The sequence below is a fragment of the Tenrec ecaudatus genome, chromosome 4 (assembly GCF_050624435.1).
Source record: "Tenrec ecaudatus isolate mTenEca1 chromosome 4, mTenEca1.hap1, whole genome shotgun sequence".
Taxonomy (NCBI): Eukaryota; Metazoa; Chordata; class Mammalia; order Afrosoricida; family Tenrecidae; genus Tenrec; species Tenrec ecaudatus.
In genome coordinates this window covers 144,261,463-144,281,592 of record NC_134533.1, presented here as the reverse complement: position 1 = coordinate 144,281,592, position 20,130 = coordinate 144,261,463, and the positions used below count along the sequence as shown (strand labels likewise).

General features: G+C 34.3%; 1 protein-coding gene across 3 annotated transcripts in view; it reads right to left on the bottom strand.

The window, feature by feature from the left end:
• STAG1 (STAG1 cohesin complex component) overlaps nt 1-20,130 on the bottom strand; it is a 390,900-nt gene that overhangs the window by 120,507 nt on the left and 250,263 nt on the right. For all 3 annotated transcript variants that reach the window (XM_075546879.1, XM_075546878.1, XM_075546877.1), the window contains 3 exons: nt 16,985-17,136; nt 14,868-14,941; nt 317-440 (listed from right to left, as the gene is read on the bottom strand). In XM_075546879.1, the coding sequence (XP_075402994.1) occupies nt 317-440; nt 14,868-14,941; nt 16,985-17,136 (350 nt within the window). The remainder of the gene's footprint in view (nt 1-316; nt 441-14,867; nt 14,942-16,984; nt 17,137-20,130) is intronic.

Sequence of the window (20,130 nt, the reverse complement as noted above, 5' to 3'; positions counted from 1 at the left end):
ACTAATGTATGTATAATTCAGGAATTATACAACTAGGTATATACCCACTTGAACTGAAAATTCAGGGACTCATATATTTGTATGTCAGTGTTCATTGTAGCATTATTCATATTAGCTACAAGTTGGAAATAAGTCCAACCAACAGAGGAATGGATATATAAAACATTGATGTAAATATGTAATGGAATAATATTTATTCAAAGAGAAATAAAATTCCGATACATACTAACATGAGTGGACATTAAACATATCATGCTGAGAAGTAGTAATTAGAAAGACTCAAAGACAAATATTGTGTGATTCTACTTCAACTTACCCTGTCATGAAGAGTCCAGCCAACATACTTTAGGTAACTGTCATTTAAGAAGGCATCACTATACATTTTCATCCATACGCCAATTTCTTCAATACAAATGGCTCTAATCTCAGCAATAGCATCACTAAAACCGAAAATACAAACGAAACAAAACCCACCCAATATGATTAATATCCAAACTTAGAATATACTTAAAGTTCATGATCACTCTTTAGTAAGAAATATTAGAATTATTTCAGAGTATTTATATTTTTATTCAATGACCACTACATTGAGTATCTTCTGCTTTTTAAATGGGTTCTATGAGTATCGCCTATCAAGACAATACTTAAATGTCTACAGAAATCATCTTATTTGGCTCAACTGTGCAACTTCAACAGCACTAGGAAATGACATTTGTAGCTTTGGAGAGCTTTTAGGGAGTCAACAAATATTTAAGTTTCTGAGGAAACTAATAACCAAGTATAAAATAATGTGAAGCTAAAAAATTATTTATCTAAGAAATTATTACACTTTTTAAGCTAGCACACAATCAATGAGTTAAAAGTGTTTTTATTATAACCAAGACAAAAATTAGTTATAGAGCAGACAAAATCGTATAGAAATAATTATTAGAAAGGGTTAAAAAAAGAAGTGAATTCATTTGAAAATAACTCCATAATCTTCACATAACGTATTGACAAATGATGTATCTTCAATTTTTTAATAAAAGCATTCCTCATTCCATTCAAGTCACTTTTCTTTCATCTTTTACATTTTAGATTGAATCAGAGAAAAGAATAATTCATGTTGGATCACAGTGAGAATGATCGCAGTCTGCTTTCGGGCTTCCTGCCCAATGGCTTTTCCCTTTTTATTGCATGTGAACTAAGTCCTGGAATTGTTTTCCTATTCTATGCTCTAAGATTCATGAACAAATACCATATGAATTAGCTCATAAGGTTATTAGCTCTAGCTTAAAAATAATATCCTTAAAAGTTAAAATTTTGGTTAAGTTTTAATTCTCCAATTTATTCAAAACAGTAATTGTCATGGTACTATATTTTAATGTCAATTAAAGCCATTTTCTTAGTTTCCTCTTGTGATAAAATACAAACTGGTAGTATCATCTTTCATTTAATTTTTCACCTTAACATTCATAGACCATAACACGGAACTTTGCAAAAATTGTGAGAGGCTGTTTCTAGACCTTTACACATTGGGTGTGAATGGCACAAGGACATTTCTTTTTGTCTTAATGTTAAATTTTTCAGATATGAAACTCTGAATGAAAACCTGTATATAATGAATACCTGTATTATCTAGTACTTAGTTAAGAAATTAAGCATTACAGATATAACTTCCTATATATTTCTTATTGATGCAGTTCCCAAACATAAATATTATCCTTGATTCAGTGAATATCATTTCATCTGTATGTTTATGCCTTTACTAAATGCATTGCTTTACATATTTTGAAATTTACAGAAATGTCTTTTAAGTATCCTTACCCAACCTGCTTTTTATAAGCTATGTTGCAATTTATGCAGTTTCATGTAGTTCTAATGCATTTATCTACTGCTCAAGGTTCCTTTCTATGAATATATTAAACATTGTTTATGCACTTTTTTTCTAACAGGCCTTTAGGTTGTCCCCAAGACTTGCTTTTATTAATAATTCCAGGAACAGTCATGCATATTCATGCCTCTTTGTCTATATGTGTGAGAATCTCCTTCAGAAAATGCTCAGGGTAGAATTTTCACTTTCTACAAGGGAGATCTGGGTTAGATTCCCATTAAGACACCTCACGTGCAGCCACTACTTGTCTGTCAGTGCAGACTTATGTGTTGCTAGGATAGTAATCAGGTTTCAGTGGAACCTTTAGACTTAGATGAAGGAGAAAGGTACGGCAAGCTATTTCCCCAAACCAGTGAATGATAACCTTACAGATCACCAAAAACCAATCCAAAAGCAAGATCTAGCAACATTGTACATGAGTCAGGGTTGACTTGATGACAACTAAAATATTTTCCAAGAGTTGCCAATACTTGTTAGTACTTTATGAATTAAATTTTGTGAATGCAACATAAGTTAATAACGCATAGGATAAGAAATATTAAAGTGCTTCATATGCAGTAAGGTCTGCAAGCCTCTCTTCTCTTGGTATGCAGAAATGCCATCAAAGTCTGTAAGGGTAAAGTTACTGGGTGAGAAAAATGGGTATCTTCTACTTCATAGGAATAAATAAATTAGAAACTCAAAGATTTACCTCCTTGCCCAAGACAGTATGATCCTATCTTTTAGTGTAAATTTACATTTATGTGAACAGCTGGTTGATATACTTTGATTTCCTGGGTTATCCAAATAAAAGAATAAATGCTACAGTAGTAAATACAAAATAACTCCTCTGCCCCTGCCTCACAAAACCACAAAACACTCAAAATCATTCATTTTACCTGTCAGTTCTAATAATTAGTTTGACATCTTTATTAAAGAGTCATTACTTTATTACTTCATTTCCCTTGGGGGAAAAAAAAATCAATCCTAATTAAAGGCTAGGCCAAGAATTCTGTTGCAAAACCCCAGAGAAGGAGATTGAGGGCAAAATCAATAGGTGTGGTATACTGGTTAAAATGATAATGATTACCTAGTAACTGTAGATACACACTCAGCACAACCATTCTACTATCATTCTTAGAATACCACTGATATATATATATATACACAAACACCCTCCACATATTTAAGATCATTTTATTGGGGGCTTTTACAGCTCTTATAAAATCCATGTATCAATTGTATCAAGCATATTTGTACATATTTTGCTATCATTATTTATGTGCCTTCTATTTGACCCCTTGGTAATCATTGATATTATTTAAGTTACAGGTGGCTAATCTCTTTAACTGACAGAATATAATAAGCCAGCTTTATTTTAGCAGGGAACTCTTATTCAATGTATTTTTTTACTCGTTTTGTTAGGGGCTCATACAACTCTTATCACCATCCATACATATATCAATTGTGTAAAGCACATCTGTACATTCATTGCCCTCATCATTCTCAAAACATTTGCTCTCCACGTAAGCCCCTGGCATCAGCTCCTCATTTTTTCTCCTCCCTCCCCGCTCCCCATCCCTCATGAGCCCTTGATAATTTATAAATTATTATTTTATCACATCTTGCCCTGTCCAACGTCTCTCTTCACCCACTTTTCTGTTGTCTGTCCCCCAGGGAGGTCACATGTAGATCCTTGTAATCAGTGCCCCCTTTCCAACCCACTCTCCCTCTAACCTCCCAGTATCGCCACTCACACCACTGGTCCTAAAGGGATCATCCGCCCTGGATTCCCTGTGTTTCCAGTTCCTATCTGTATGATGTACATCCTCTGGTCTAGGCATACTTGCATGGTAGAATTTGGATCATGAAAGTGGCGGGGGGAAGAAGCATTTAGGAACTACAGGAAAGTTTTTGTTTTTTTTTGAAAGTTGTATTTTTCATCAGTGCTACATTGCACCTTGACTGGCTTGTCTCCTCCCCTAGACCCCTCTGTAAGGGGATCTCCAGTGACCGACAAATGGGCTTTGGGTCTCCACTCTGCATTCCCTCCCTCATTCACTATGGTAAGATCTTTTTGTTCTGATGATGCCTTATACCTGATCCCTTCAACACTCCATGATGACACAGGCTGGTGTACTTTTTCCATGTGGGCTTTGTTACTTCTAAGCTAGATAGCTGCTTGTTTACCTTCAAGCCTTTAAGACCTAAGATGCTAAAACTTTTGATGGCCGGGCACCATCAGCTTTCTTCGCCACATTTGCTTATGTACCCATTTGTCCTCAGCGATCGTATCATGGAGGTATGCACCCAGTGGTATGATTTTTTGTTCTTTGATGCCTGATAACTTATCCCTTTGGCACCTCGTGATCACACAGACTAGTGTGTTCTTCCATGTGGGCTTCTGAGCTAGATGGCCACTGTTTACCCTCAAGCTTTTAAGACCTGCTTTGTCTTCAGCAGTTGTGTCGGGAAGGTGAGCATTTTGCATCGAGGGAGTATTTGAGTGGAGGCCCAATGTCCTTCTGCCACCTTAATACTAAACCTATAAATATAGGCACATAGATCTATTTCCCCATCCTCATATAAATATATTTGTATATATACATGTCTTTATCTAGATCTCTATAAATGCCCTTTGCCTCCCAGCTCTTTCCTCTATTTCCCTTAACTTTCCTCCTGTCCCACTATCATGCTCCATCCTCACCTAGGTTTCAGCTATACCTCTTCGTTACATTGCCCTTGATCATGCCTTACCAGGCATCCCACACCCACCTCACTACCAATTTGGATCACTTGTTGTTTCCTTGTTCCTGGGTTTGTTAACACCACTTCCTTACATAACACCCACCTTCCCCTATTCCATCCCCCACCCCGCCCCAACTGTCGGTCTCATTGTTTCTCCTCCAGATTGTCATCCAGATCAAAATATTTCTTATACTCATCCTTACTTCTGTGCCTGGTTTCATTTAATGCCTTTTGGTCTAGACTACTAGAGTCTTAAACAGCGTATATTCTTGAGATTTCCCCTCTATGTACATTGTTGGTGTTTTGAATCAATTTGTTTTGATTAAATTCTAGTTTTTTTCTAGTTCAAATGCTAAGGCTAACCCTTCCCACCTGGATATTAAACATTTAAATATTCTTTTTCTAGACTTACCATTTGATCACTTGTAGTCAGAAAGCTTAACCTGCTGTCGTAAAAAAAGTTCTTAGCTCTTGTCTTCTATCTGGGTTCTACTGCTCCAATTCACGTTGCCTCCCGAAACCACCTTGCTCTATTAATCATTCTCTATTGTGATTATAGTCTGTAATGACTGACTAGATAGTAAAATTAAAACTCCTTTGTTACGGTTTTACAGTATGTCCACAAATTATTTGTAAATATTCATTTTAGAGGAGACTAATCTACTTTCTCTTGATTGTGCATGGACTGAACAGCTTGGATCTAGTGATTATGATGTAGTAGAAATGATGAACTGTGACTCCTGAGAATCCTAAAGAAATCAAGATTTTATTTTCTTTGTCTTGGGTCACTTCCTCTGGGGTAAGGCAGCTGCCACGTATTGAGCATATTTAAGCTCTGTTATGTAAAACTTTGTATGTATTTGAGGCCTTCTTTTACCAGCTATGAGAATAAGCCATCTTAAAAATAGATCTTCCAAGCCCAAGCAAGCCCCCAGATGGCTGCAATTCTAACTGATGTCTTGAATTCAATCTTAGACTGTGAAGTCATAAACATCAGCTAATCTCATTTGTTAACCCATAAAAACTAGCTAATGTTGTTTTATGCTGCCAAGTTTTGGGATAAACTGTTAAATGGAAAAAGGTAACTGATACATTATTTGTCCAGGTGTAAAGACTCTTAGTAATGTCTCCATAACCTGTCTTGTTTTCATTTGGTTTATTCATATGCGTACCCATTACTCTCAGTTATTCCTATTGCCCACACTACCCTCATTTTACTGTGATCACCTACATACACTGAGTATTCTTTCATCATTTCTATCATCATCTTACTAACAGAAACCATCTTTTTCCCCTCTGGAGATTAACATTCTACTTAAGAGGTTATTACAAACAATGTGGCATGCTTTGAGATATTGACTGATTTGAACTGTTGCCATACAATTAGACCAATTTTCATAGCATTGTGGTTTGTGGGCCTTGAAATGAAGAATTAAAAAAGAAGTTAGGATACTCTTAACTTGGCTTCTACAAAAAAGAAAAACGAGGGAGGAATAAGCCTGGAATAATTATATGAATCTTGTACTGTTAATGCTATTTTACAGGATGAAACAATGATTCAATAATTTAGTATGTTTCCACACTGTCTTTCTAGGAGAAAAAAACTTTTAGTTTATTATTTAAGCTTAAATATTCTTTTTTGCATTACTTTCTTGGCAGTTAGAATTGTAGTAAATTTCTTTTACAACAAAATTAAAATGAACTCTTGGGAATGTTACTTAAATGATTCCTGTACTGTCCTTCCAGAAGCTTTCTCAGTAGAGATGTAGACTAAAATAAAATGATTACAGCATGAATTCTGAAGAATAACTTTTGGATAGATGTTTTGACACAATTATTCAACCTCTCAAGAGAGTTTTTGAGTGAGAAATAATTATGAGTGTCAAAAAGGTCCACTATCTAAATTACAGCACATAATGAATTTGTCTTAACCAAACTGTCCTTACGATCTGACTATAAAAAATATCATTTCCCCCGCAAAGTAGATCAATAGATCAATTATGAGGATATTTCTATAGGAAATAGCCTGAGTGAGAAAGGAACAGCTTAAAAGTCATTGATAAGTCTTGCACTAAGTAAAATAAATTCTTTTATGTTATTATTTTAAGCTGATCAATTAGTTTAAATGTATTACTAATTAATAAGCTTACAAAATCGGAAAAATTGTTCATCTAATTTTACTATTTTTCAAAAGAGAAAATATAAAGGAATTTAAGTCTCATATAAAACAGGTTACATGACTATCTACATTATTCCTTAATATTTTCATAGAATTTTAGCCTCTGTTTTTAAAAAACATCTCTAAATATTAAAAAGTAACATTAAAAATCAAATATCAATACATAAATTTCAAAGCTATATCTTAGTAAATATTCACATTTTGTTGTCAATTTATAGGTCACATAGAAAATTTTTAAATTAAATACTTTTATTCGGTGCTTTTACAACTCTCAATCACAATTCATACATTCATCCAGTGTGTCAAGCACATTTGTACATATGTATCCATCATCATTTTCAAATCATTTTTCTTTCTACTTGAGCCCCTGATATCAGCATCTCATTTTTTTGCCCTCCTACCCTCCCTCATAAACCCTTGATAGGTTATAGTTATTTTCATATCTTACATAATCCTGTTACCCCTTAACCCACTTTTCTGTTGTTTGACCCCCTGGGAGAGGGTTATAGATTGATCCCTGTGATTGACTCCCCCCTTCCCCTGTCCTTTTATCCTTCCAGTATCTATTCACATTGTTGCTCCTGAGGGGTTTACCTATCCTCGATTTCCTGTGTTTTGGCCTTATATCCGTAGCAGTGTACATGTTCTGGTCTAATCCGATTTGTAAGGTAGAAGAATCGAGGTCGTGACAGTGGGAAAGGAAGCATTAAAGAACGTTTGTGCTTTCCTCGGTGCTACACTGCACCCAGACTCACTCATCTCTTCCTTGTGATGCCTTCTGTAAGGCGATGTCCAATTGATGTAAGGAGATTAAAATGGAATGAGTTTGTTTGGAGCATATCATACTTTGGTGTTATCTGAAAAAATCTCTAAAAACATGCTGAGATCTTTTAGAGTAAAAGTTGAAATATAAGAATTCCAATTTCATTCTAAAGTTGTTCGTAACTTTTCTCTATTGTGATCTTTTACCATTAACTTTGTTCTTAAGATGTTAAAAAATCCTTTTAATACTTATGCAAATAATAGTTTTAATCTTTTCCCTTTGGTTGCTTCTAAGTCTTACTCTTGATCTTTGATATTTTAGAATTTTACTATTATATTTATATGTGAAAAAATTTTCTTTGATATGCTATTTAATACTAAAGTAGAAGGGCTCTAAGTTTAATCATTTCTGAATTATAACAAGAGCAAATTACAAAAATACATGGGAAAACAGATGTTATGTGAAGTCATGTAAAGAACCAAAGAACACCTGATTCTATACCCACAAGAAAAAATTTACCCAGCTAAGACCACAATCTGGATCTTTTAGCTTCTAGCACTGTAAATAAATTAATTTCTATTACTAAAAACCAGTGCTTTTAGTATTTGTGTTAGGAGAGAATAGAAAACTATGACAAAAGAAACTACCATTTGTCAAGATTGGATGTTTCTTTTCTTTTTAAGATTCGGTGTTTACACAAATTAGTATATTCAGCTATCTAGAATTATTTTAAAATCTTTTTCTACTTAAACCAAAAATAACCTCTGAAATATTCTTTAAATCAGCTTAGCCCATCTGAGCATTATACTCCCCCCCAATATATATAATTTGTTTACTTAATTGTTAAAATCTGTAGGTTGATAAGTAGACACCTTATATAACATGTGTCCAAAATTCACTTTCAGATCACCTCTTCTTTCAAATCTATGCTACATTGACTATATATAAAAAAGTAGAGTATAAAATCAAATGTTATTTATAATTACATGAACAGTAGTTTCATAACATACTATTTTACAATTTGTCTAAATGGGATCAAACTGACAATACATATTTGAAAGATTAAACAGAAACCTTACTGGGCAAGGAGTTTGCTAATGATAAAGAGGGATAAATGGTTGTACAACTCAATGTAATCAGTCACGAAATTATACATGTAGAATCTATTTGTTTTACTATATAAATTCTACAAAATAAAATTGGAAAAATTATATGCAATGGTATATAATGGAAAACCATGTATTGTAAACAATGATGACACGGGTGACATGACATGGCTGGACTTGGAGATCATTATGCTGAATGAAGTAAGCCAAGAACAAAAGGACAACATTATATGAAGCCATTACTTTAAGGATAAAAACCAAAACTTATATACAAAGGGGAATAAGCTTTGGAGGTTACCAAGGGAGGTAGGTGCAAGGGAGGGAAGATTAATTAACAGACTCAAAGGTTGGTAGGTGTTGACTTGTGTGAAAAGAACGATGATGGACCACCAGTGAGAAAAACTGGATGGACTTAAGAGTACAAAACAAGAATGGGGGAGGGAGAAGAAGGGTGATGAGGGGTTTGAACTGTTAAAGACAGAGTAGATGATCTGAAATGTATACATCCCCACTATATCCATAATAAAAATATATAATTAAAAAAGCAAAACAAACCAAACAACTGAAAAGCACAATAATAATAAAAACTAAATACTAAAAAGCAAATTCACCGCCATCGAGTTGACTCTGATTCAGTGACTCTACAGGACAGGACAGAACTTCCCATGTGGGTTTCCCAGATTGAAATTCTTCACGAGAGTGGAAAACCTCATCCTTCTCCTGCAGAGCAGGTGGTGATTTCATACTGTTGGCAGGGAGTTAACAGCCAATGCATAAAAACTATGTCACCATAACAGAAAAAAATTTTAAAAATCACTATTTGGTATCAATACCATATTTGAATTTGTAGAAGAAACAGAACCCCTGGATATAGGTAAATAGAATGTAAAGAAAAGACAAAATATAATAAAGTAAAATAAAGGGAGCCCCAGAGACCTTTGGAGCAACATCATAGTTACTAGCTTGTACAATAAAACCCAAACCAAATTTAGTATTATTGTATCACAGTGACTCTGTAGGACAGGGTAGAACTGCCCTGTTGGGTTTCTGATGTTATAATTTTATGGGAGGAGAAAGCCTCATCTTTTTCCTGAAGCATGTGTAACAAGAATCCAAAAAAGAGGAATGGATTAAAATAATTATGAGAAAAATGGTGAAAAAGTCTCATAAATGCTAGCAGAATAAACATAATAATATTCACATTTAAGACTTATGAGGGGTACCCCCCAAAACCAGAACTGTGCTAGGCAGAGTGGAGCTTTTGTAGTATACATTTTTCCTATTAAGCAAACACCAAGCAACTCATTCTGAGTTAGTGAACCTTTGCCTAGGAAGGTTCTCTGTGGTCACAGTGAATTTATTTATTTTTTTGTAAAAGCAGTTTTACTCGAACCTCGTTTCTTATGATGGCTGATTTAAGAGAACAGCTGTGAAATTTTATTTCCTGTTTGGGAAAAATGCTGCAGAAACAGCTATGATGTTGAAAACAGCTTATAAGGACAGTGCTATGGGAAGACATCAAGTGTACAAGGGATTTGCTTGTTTCAAAAAAGGTGAAATATCGATTGATGACAAACCTAATTCTGGATGTCCATCAACTCCCAAATGGATGAAAATATCAACAAAATTCATGCAATTTATCCATACTATCTTGGAGCTTGGTTCAAAAATTTAATGGAAGATTTGGGAATGAGAAGGGTCACTGTGAAATTTGTGCCTCTGGTTCTATGTGACCAGGAAAAAGAGCATTGAGGGAAACATGCAGTGCTTTGAAAGAACAGCTCCGATGCGATCCAGATGTTTTGTCCAAGGTCATTACTGGGTAATGAGGCATGGTACTATTCTTACACCCTCCAGACCAAACATCAATCAAGTCAGTGGAAAACGCCATCATCACCTCACCCCTCAAAAGCTTGTCAAGTGAAAAAGAGATCAAGATGATGCTCATTTGTGTGTTTTTTTATATAAGGGGATGGTACATTTAGAGTTGGTTCCACCAGATCAACTGTTAATCAAGCTTTTTACTTAGAGGTTCTGCAAAGATTGCGGAACAGTGTGGAACAAAAAAGGCCTGATTTGTGGCAGACGGCGAACTAGTTTTGCCTCTACGACTATTCACCTGCTCACACAGCCATCTCGATGTGCCAGTTTTTGCCAAAACCCAGCATTCCTCTATTGCCCCACACACCTCACTCACCTGACCTCACTCCACTTGATTTCTTTTTTATTTGGTTTCCGTGAAAGAAGAGGGACATGAAAAGACAACAATATGACAACATAAAAGAGGCAAAGAAAAATAGGTGGGAGCTGTGCTGTCAGCCATCCAAACAGATGAGTTTGAAAATGTTTCCACGAATGGAATCACAGATTTGACAAATGTATTAAGTGTAATGGAGAGTACTTTGAATGTGATAAGGCTGTGTTTTTAAAAAATACACGGGGTGGGGGCTAGGGGGAGTGGGGGATTCCAGTTTATTTTTGGTGTCCCCTTATATAATAGGCAAACTGCTGAAAGTCAAAGAGAAAACCATGAGAGCTACAGAGAAAAACTCTAAAATATAAGGGAGCAAATGGATCAATGACTTTTTACTAGATCTAATAAAGGTCAGTAGGCTACGAATGGCATAAACATGTTGCAAGAAAAAAGAAAGCCATGCAGAAACCTGTCCTACCAAGAATTATATATCCAGCAAAACGATTTTACAAAAATGAAGGTTAAAAAATGTTTTAAAGTAAATAAAGTAAAGCTGTAGTTGACAGGCCTGCCTTATAAGAATTGTTAAAGGGAGTCCTTAAAGTTAAAAGAAAAAACAGCCAAAAAAATTTGACAGCCATAGAAAAACTGAAGAATGTCAGAAATGGAAGAGGCTAAATATAAAAGGACACACAAATATTTTTTCTTCGCTATTTGTTCTATATGCCCACAGACTAGAAATGCAAATAGAAATAAGGCTTCATCACAATCACCAACAAAACATTAAGAAGCTTTCAGCGTCCTTTCAAAAGAACACAATAGAGAGATATATGTGATCCAATAAAAAAGAAAGTTACTTTAGAGCTACTATAAAATATTACAGATGACATGGGTACAGAGAGGTTAGAAAATCCAGAAATAAGCTCTTGCATTTATGGAAAATAAATTTTCTAGAAAAGTGGCAAGTTAATTCAATGGGGAAGGGTAGTCTTATACTAAATGGTGTTATGACTTTTGATTCTTATACAAAATTAAATTACCTAATTGTCATTTAAGATGGCTCACAGGTTTAAACTGAAGACAATGATGAAAGTTTCTAATAAAACACAACAGGAAACTTTGGGTTAGCTTATGGGGTGAGAAGATGTGCAAATCATCTAACTAAGAAAAATACTCACACAAAAAATATTCTTATGATACCCTTCTCTCAATAATTGCTAGAAAATAAGCTAGTAGAAAATAAGCTAAATATAAGGAAGGCTCAAACAACACAGAAAAAGAACAAAAGAACAACACTAAGTAAGAAAAGCAGAACTCCTTTCCTAAGCAACAAAACTTCAAAATATTCCAATAATAAAAGGTACACCCTCTGACCACAATGACATTTAAAAATCACTAACTGAATATGCCCAAATCTTTATCAACAAACAATAACATGACACCTCTGAACAACCCATCAGTTAAAAGAAAAAAACACCAAAAGGATATTTTGAACTGTATGAAAATGAGAGAATACAGCAAGTCCAAATTTAGAGGGCACAATTAAATCAGTGCCGAGAGAGCAAACATCAATGTATATTTTTAAAGGCCATGGTTGAAGATGCAGCTAAGCAGTGTCTAGATTCCTTACCCAAGAAAGAAGGATGATACGTGTACTTTAATCAAACAAACAAAAAAGCAAGGAATCAATAATAAAGTAAAATTATCAGTGAAATTTAAAAGAACACAAACGAAACTCAATATAAGCAAAAAGCTGTTCTTGTGAGATAAATCAGAAAAAAATGATTTTTTTTATAAGGGAGGAGAGGTAAGAACAGAAAAAGAAGGAAGGGAGGAGGGAGAGACATAGGAAGACAGAAAAGACATATACAAATTACTGGTATTGAGAACGAAGTGAATTCATCAATGAAAAATCAAAAACATTATGTTCATAAATTCGACTTAGATGAATTCATGACACATAAAACATAAACAAAGGTCACATAAGAGAAACAACCCGAATGGCCTTCTATTTCTTAGAAAAATTTAATTTGTACTTTAAACATTCCCACAAAGAAAACTCTAGGCTCAACAGAATTTCTATAGGAAGAAGCTTGTGTAATACCTAATTTTTCCAGAAAACTTGAGAGAAGTGACTACACTGTAATTTATTTTAAAACAGTAACATTACTTGATTCCTTGGACATAGAGATATAAAATGTTAAATATGTATGTCTTTTATCAGTGTAGATGACACAGAAGTTCTTAAGGAAAATTTTAGCAAATTTCACCCAACAATATACAAAAAGGATGATACATCCTGACCATGTGGGTTTTATCCCATAAATTCACAAATTTGTTAACATTTGACAATAAACAAATATGAAGCACTAAAAATAAAGCAAAGCAAAACAATGGTTTAAATAGATTCAAAAGTGCATTTGACAAAAACCCAATATACATTCCTAATAAAAACTTTCTGAAAACCAGCAACAGAAATTCCTGAAATGTGATGAAAGGTTCCTGCCAGTAAAATCAGAAACAAATCAAGGATGTCGGCTCTCATCACGCAACAGAGCAAGAGAAACCATAAAACGCCGTCAGTTTGAAAGGGGGCAGCAAAACTATCTTCCTTTGAAAAATACTTGATTGTCCTAAGAGCATCCAGAATCTAAATGCCCTTAGACCACATTCAGCGGTACTGAGTACTATTCTATAAGCTAACAATAAAATCACTGAAGACAGAAAATTTAATAAAGCTAGTACCACATGTAACAGCACCAAATAAATTAAAATATTCTTATTTGAAAGAAAGTGTGCAAGATCAGTACAGTATTTCTGAAAGCAAAGAATGAACATCATAATAAATTTAATCTCTATTAAAAGACATATGTATATTTCATTTTGTTTATGATTCTTCTGTTTTAATTAACAGGCCAACTATAGTCTCAAATATGATTTAAAACAGCATTCCTAATTATCTGCTGAAAAGCATGGAAGTTGCTTTGAGAACTAAAGTGTGCCTAACGCAAGCCAATTGCCTCACATACATGTTAAAGTTGGACATTGCATTAGGAATTATGGTGCTGGTGGAAGAATATTCAAAATACCATGCACTGCCCTAAGAACAAATATGACCTGGAAGAAGTACAGCCAGATTGCTCCTTAGAGGTGAATATGGTAATACTTTGGACAGACCAGTCCTTGGAGAAGGTCACCATGCTTGGTAAAGTGGAAGGGCAGTCAAACAAAGGAGACCGTTGACAAAATAGACCAACACAATGGCTGCAACAATAGGTTCAACCAAAGGAACAATTGTGAGGATGGCACAGGACTGAGCAGTGTTTCATTTCATTGTACATGGGTCAGTAAGAGTTGGAACTGAACATACGGCACCTAACAGCATTATCATCATCTACTGAAACACTTCACACTTAAGATAAGTTAACAATATATGTGATTCATTAATTTTATGTGAAATATTATCTTCAAAAATTAGAACTCATATTTTTAAAGTTTTCAGATATCAAAGGAAGATACACCAATTTACAAAGAATCTTAACAAAAATGTGAGAACAGCTATTACTTTCACTTGTATTATGAATGCAAATAAGAGTATAAAGTAACTGCATTATTCACATGGGTGAACCTTAGTTCACAGGGATATTAAAGAAACAACAGTTGGTTAATTTCCCATGGAATAAAATGACTAACACTGCACGGAAAAAATGTAGGAAATTTAATTTTTCAAATGTCAAGATAATCAATGATATAATATTAAGGTCATGTTAAGGTAATGCTATCTTATTAATGAACATTAATCAGTGCATATGCAAGTAGACAAGCTACCTTCTACAAGTTATGGTCTGCATTTGTATGAGTGCAGGGTAGTAGTGGTACCCAAATGTTCTACACTTACTTAACGTTTAGTATTCAAAGTTGTTTTCTCAACACAGACAAAACGAAATCATAAAAAGGAATTTTATAGTTTTGTAAATAGATAGGACCATAAGTAAGCAATAATTAGATTTTTAAAAATCCCTTACCGGTATCTATGAACAAATATACCCTTAAAAATAGAGTTCATCATATTTTCAATTTCATCTTGATTTTCTTGTAGCTGAAACAAAAAAATAAGACAAAAAAATTAAAGTACTACACAATACTTAATTCCTGTTTTAGTTTCATTTGGATTACTTAATTCTTTTACTCATTTATTATAATCACCAGTATACTTACATTATTTCACAGCTTTACTACAGTGGCTTTATTAATTTCTCTAGTTCAAACACAGACACACACATACTCATTCCCACAGACATTAATTAACAGGGAGAGGTGGTGCAACCAAGGGTTCTAGTCTCCTAGTTTCAAAATACCACCTGCTTTGGGATAATGCCACAATTCAATGCTTCTGGAATGCAAGCCAGGTGCCAAATTTAGTTCTGTATTTTTTCATAATGGATCAACTGGGATTACCACTTTACAAGAACTTTCAACTTCACGAAAAGTATCCAATTACTTTAGTCTGTATCAGATTAGCTTGTATCACTGAGAGTAAGTCAAGTCCAACAAATAGGAGGAGGACAGGGATCACTACAAGGATAGTGATCAACAGTGGTAAAAATGGAGCAATAAAATGAAATTAACAAAGGCCCTTGTACAAAGTGACATTCAAGGCATTTTTCTCATTCTCATTTGTCTTGAATTGTCTGTGTAGCACTATTGAAGAAAACAGTTCTGTTTACTATATGCATAAGTTTAACAAATAAAATTCCTACAGATTGTTTCGCTATATTATTTGTTTCAGGTTTTACTGAAATAGGCTTAGAACTAATTTTACAACAAATCATTCACATTACTAAAACTTAAAGTTAAAAAAATAAAGCTTCTGCATTTATCATATAAAAAGAATTAAGAATAGATGTATTTATTTTGGTTGGCAATACTCACTGAAGCATACTACAAATATTTACTTCCATAGTATTACACATATTGCAAAGTTAAATTTTAACTCTAAGTTTACTGTGGGTTGTCTTCTGTTGTAAATTATTGCTCACTGACAACAGTTCCTTTGTAGCCATGTAGTATTTCCTTCTAACACCCTCAAGATTAAAAAGTAGGCCAGTACTGTAGATCTAAAATTTTATTTTCGACTAGGTAAATAAAAATGTTTTTCTTTAAAAATCCACTTTAAAGTCACTTTTAACACATATAGGAAATTTTCACTTAAAAGAGGGATCAATCTTATTTATAGGAATACCTTACACATCAGTTAATTATCTTAGGCTTTTTCCTAGAAATACAGTGTTGTAGAAATCCATTTTTGACTGAGCGAATAGCAACACAACTACTGCAAAATCTAATTCCTTGATAATCTTCCCAAGGGAAGATGTTCTGTGACTCCCTTCTGCCATTATGTAACACTAAATCACTTGATCAACTTTCTCCTTTCATCTGAAAATTATGAAATCAAGCAATCTAACTTTTAAGAAAATATTTTGGGAGGGAGGGAAAAAGAGCAGCCCATACCAAGCTCTCAAGTACAAAGAAAATGTGTTGAAAATGATGATGGCAACATATGTACAAACATGCTTGATTTAATTAATGAATGGATTGTTGTTAGATCTGTAAGAGCCCACAACAAAATGATTTATAAAAAAGAAAAGAAAAGAATAAAAACATAAGCACAAACCTTTATGAAGTAAAATAAAAACAATCAATAGTCCCTGGGTGAATTCTGGTGGTGTAGTACTGGGTTATGAGTTGGGTTGTTAGCTACAAGGTCAATTCAAACTCACTAGGTACTTCCAGGAAGAAGTTGAGATAGTTTGCTTGGAGATTAAGGCTCAGAACACAAAAGGAGCCACACTACTCTGCCCTCTAGAGTTGCTGTGAGTTGAAATCAACTGGGGAGTAGTGAGTTTGGAATTTTGGGTAGCACAGTTTAAGTTTTGAACTGCTAGCTGAAAGGTTGGTGAACTTAAACCATGCAGAAGTTTTTTAGAAGACAGGTTTGGTGATGTGCTGCAAAAGGTCACAGCCTTGAAAGACCTAACACAGTTTTATTTAGGCACATTTACTGTCATGAGTTATATTTAATGATGACAACTAACAACAACATATTTTCTAAAAACAAACTAGTTATGTAAAACTAACTTACCTCTTTGCGTTTCTGAAGCAGTAATTCTAACCTCTCATTGGCTCTCTTTCCAATCATTTTATTTCTCTCTGCTTCATATTGTCTCTGTGTATTATCCTGATGAATACTGAGGTTTAAGGCAACATTCACCAGGGCAGTCATGAGTTTCATGGCTAAAAAATAAAGGAAGATGCTATCATTCACCTATGAATTAGACTTTTACCCACCAGATTCCTAAAATGAAGGAAAGAAGTGAATCAATTTTATGATTTATAACTCAGAAACAATTTAAATAAATAAACAGAAAAAACCCCCATCTTATTGGTTTGCAACTCAATTTTCTCATCCTGAGTGCTCTTAAAGCTTGGCCTGCTGAGACACATGTAAAAACATCTTTGATACTAATTACATATAGGACAGTTTTAAGCAGCTTCTTCAACAACTCTTCTTTATCCTCAAATATAGGCACCGGAATAAGCAAATACTATTCAAGCCTAAATTTTCTGGGACCACCATACCTATACATACAACTACTTTGTTAATATTATGAAAATATCACAAGTACGTGAAATGCTAAAGTCAAGTTGTGACTTTTTTTAATAACTGGCATTTTATTGGTTGTTTTGAGATCAGTACAGAGAGATTATGAAATAATTTGTATACAATTCTTAAAGGTGAATAACAAAATCCTAAAATGGCATGGTACAATTAGCTTCCAAATTCCAGTGACTTTCCAGCTTTAAATTTGGCGTAATTTAAAAAAAAGAGATTATCAAGTACCATTAATTCACAATTTAATGTCACATACTACACTCTCAACCTTTCACAGCACATAAATCAATTATCAGGAAAATTGGAAGACCACAACCCAAGGTGTTACAGAATACACGTAGTTTTGACTAGAAAGCCATGATTACAGAAATGTTTCAGACACAATTCTGTTTTTAAAAACAAACATAGAAATAAAAATTAAAATGTTCCAGTCACATAAATACATAACAGTGACTCCAAATTACCATTATGCATGTTTTGTATTAGGAATAGAAAAACTATTCTATCCCCATCCCAAGGAATGTTATGTTGACAACCAAGAGAGTCAAATCTTCCTACAATTCATAATCCCACTATTTTCTGGGTGTACCAAAAAAAGAGACAATCAGTAAATGATTTCACATCTTAAAAAGAAAGCATTTGCAATTTAAAAAAATGGTTCGAAGTGGGATTTCCTCTTCCTTAAAAATGTTTCTAAAGCAAATAAAAAACTTGCATTTACAAAATAGTTGATAAAAACATTCCTCTGTTTTGTACAAGACTGGCCCGTTGATAAAACATGGTACATAAACAACAATCAAACTTTGTTTCTTTTTCTCGCACTGCATCACAGGCTGGACTTCCTCGTTTTTCATTTCTCCATTTTTTGCAGGTAAACATTCTTTAGTTTCTTGGTTAGCTACTTTAACCTGTTTTCTCTTTATTCCCCTGTTCCCATATACTTGCACTTTTTGTCTAAAGATTTATAGAACATTTCCTGCTGCCCTTTTTGGCTTATCTCATTTGTGCAGACGTAGGTTTCACTGACAACTCGCTGATCTCCTCTTCGACCCCTCATTCACCAGCCCTTCCTCAGAGCTTACTTTTCTTTAGGGCAGCAGCTCTCAAGCTGGAGGTCGTGACCCCGCTGGAGGTCAAACAACACTTTTACAGCTGTCACCTGATTTACAATAGTAGCAAAATTATAGTTCCTAAGTAGCAACGGAAATAGTTTTATGGTTTGGGTCACCACAACATGAGATATTAAAGGGTCAAGGCATTAGGAAGTTTGAGAACCATAGCTTCAAGGCATCATGGCAGTGTGGGAGGGCACTTGCTGGATGCTGTGGGGAACCTAGATCTTTCTCAAAGCTGGGTTGCCTGGCAACTGCAACTATGCCTGCCATGCAAACTGATCAATTTTTTGATATTTAGCTCCAAAGATGATCATAGCCTGGTGTTCCTCTTCACCGTGAGGGGCACCACCTACAACTACTGAAATACTGGACAATCATAAAGTTCATTAAAACGAAAGTTCTAGAAACTTCCAATCAACCTACATTTGCCAGTCACAACATAAAAGTATTCTGAAGTATACACTTGTATTTGTATATTCTGTTAAATATTTTCAAATTTCTATTTCAAGTTCTTTTAAAAACAGAAATGACATAAACCTTATATTTCTCCATCTATATTTATATGAAAAAGTGTAGAAAACATTGTTAAACAATAACAATATTTGTATATTTTCTCTTGTAAGCTAAGCTTCTACATATGTGAATATTAAGTTAAAAAACATAAAACATAAGTACTTTGGGAAAAAATGCAAATACAAGGTGGTACCCTAAAAATCCCAGAATTTGTTCCAAAGCTATGTATTATTATTATTATTTTTTTTTTTTACAAATCAACCCTATCAAAACAAAAGAACCTCAATAGTAACTTACTCCTCATTACACTTAATGCAATTCCATTCTTGGAAATATTTTGCAAACTCATCTGTTTGGATGGCTGACAGCACAGCACCTCATTTTTTTCTCCCTCTTCTATGTTGTCAAATCGCTGTCCTTTCATAGCTCTTTTCAAGAAGTAGCACAGTACAAGGTCAAGTGAAAGATGCGTGGGCCGAGGTGTGCTCTTTTGTTTTCTTATTTTTAAGCATGCTTTTTTTGGGGGGGGGCAAAACGGATATACTGAGAAGGCTGCGTGAGCAGGTGAATTGTCTTGGAGGCAAAACCAGTTGAAGGACATCCAGAATGAAGTTTGTCATCAATCGACATTTCACCTTTTTTTGAAATGAGCAAACCCCTCATGCACTTTATTTTTTTTCACATAGCACTGTCCTGTGTTCAACATCACAACCGTTTTTGTGGCATTTTCCCCAAACAGCAAACATAATTTCAGTCGCATACAGTTCTCTTAATTCGGTCATCACAAAAAGTTAGTTTCAAGTGAAACAGCTTTTATGAAAAAATGCACTGTGACTAAAGAGAACTTTCCCAGGCGATGCCACTGTGTGCACTAACTCAGAGAGAGTTGCCTGATGGATTGACAAATGGGAAAATGCATACTATTAAAGGTCCCTGAGCAGAGCTTTTTTCTGTTTGTTTGTTTGTTAATACACCTGCCCATTCAGG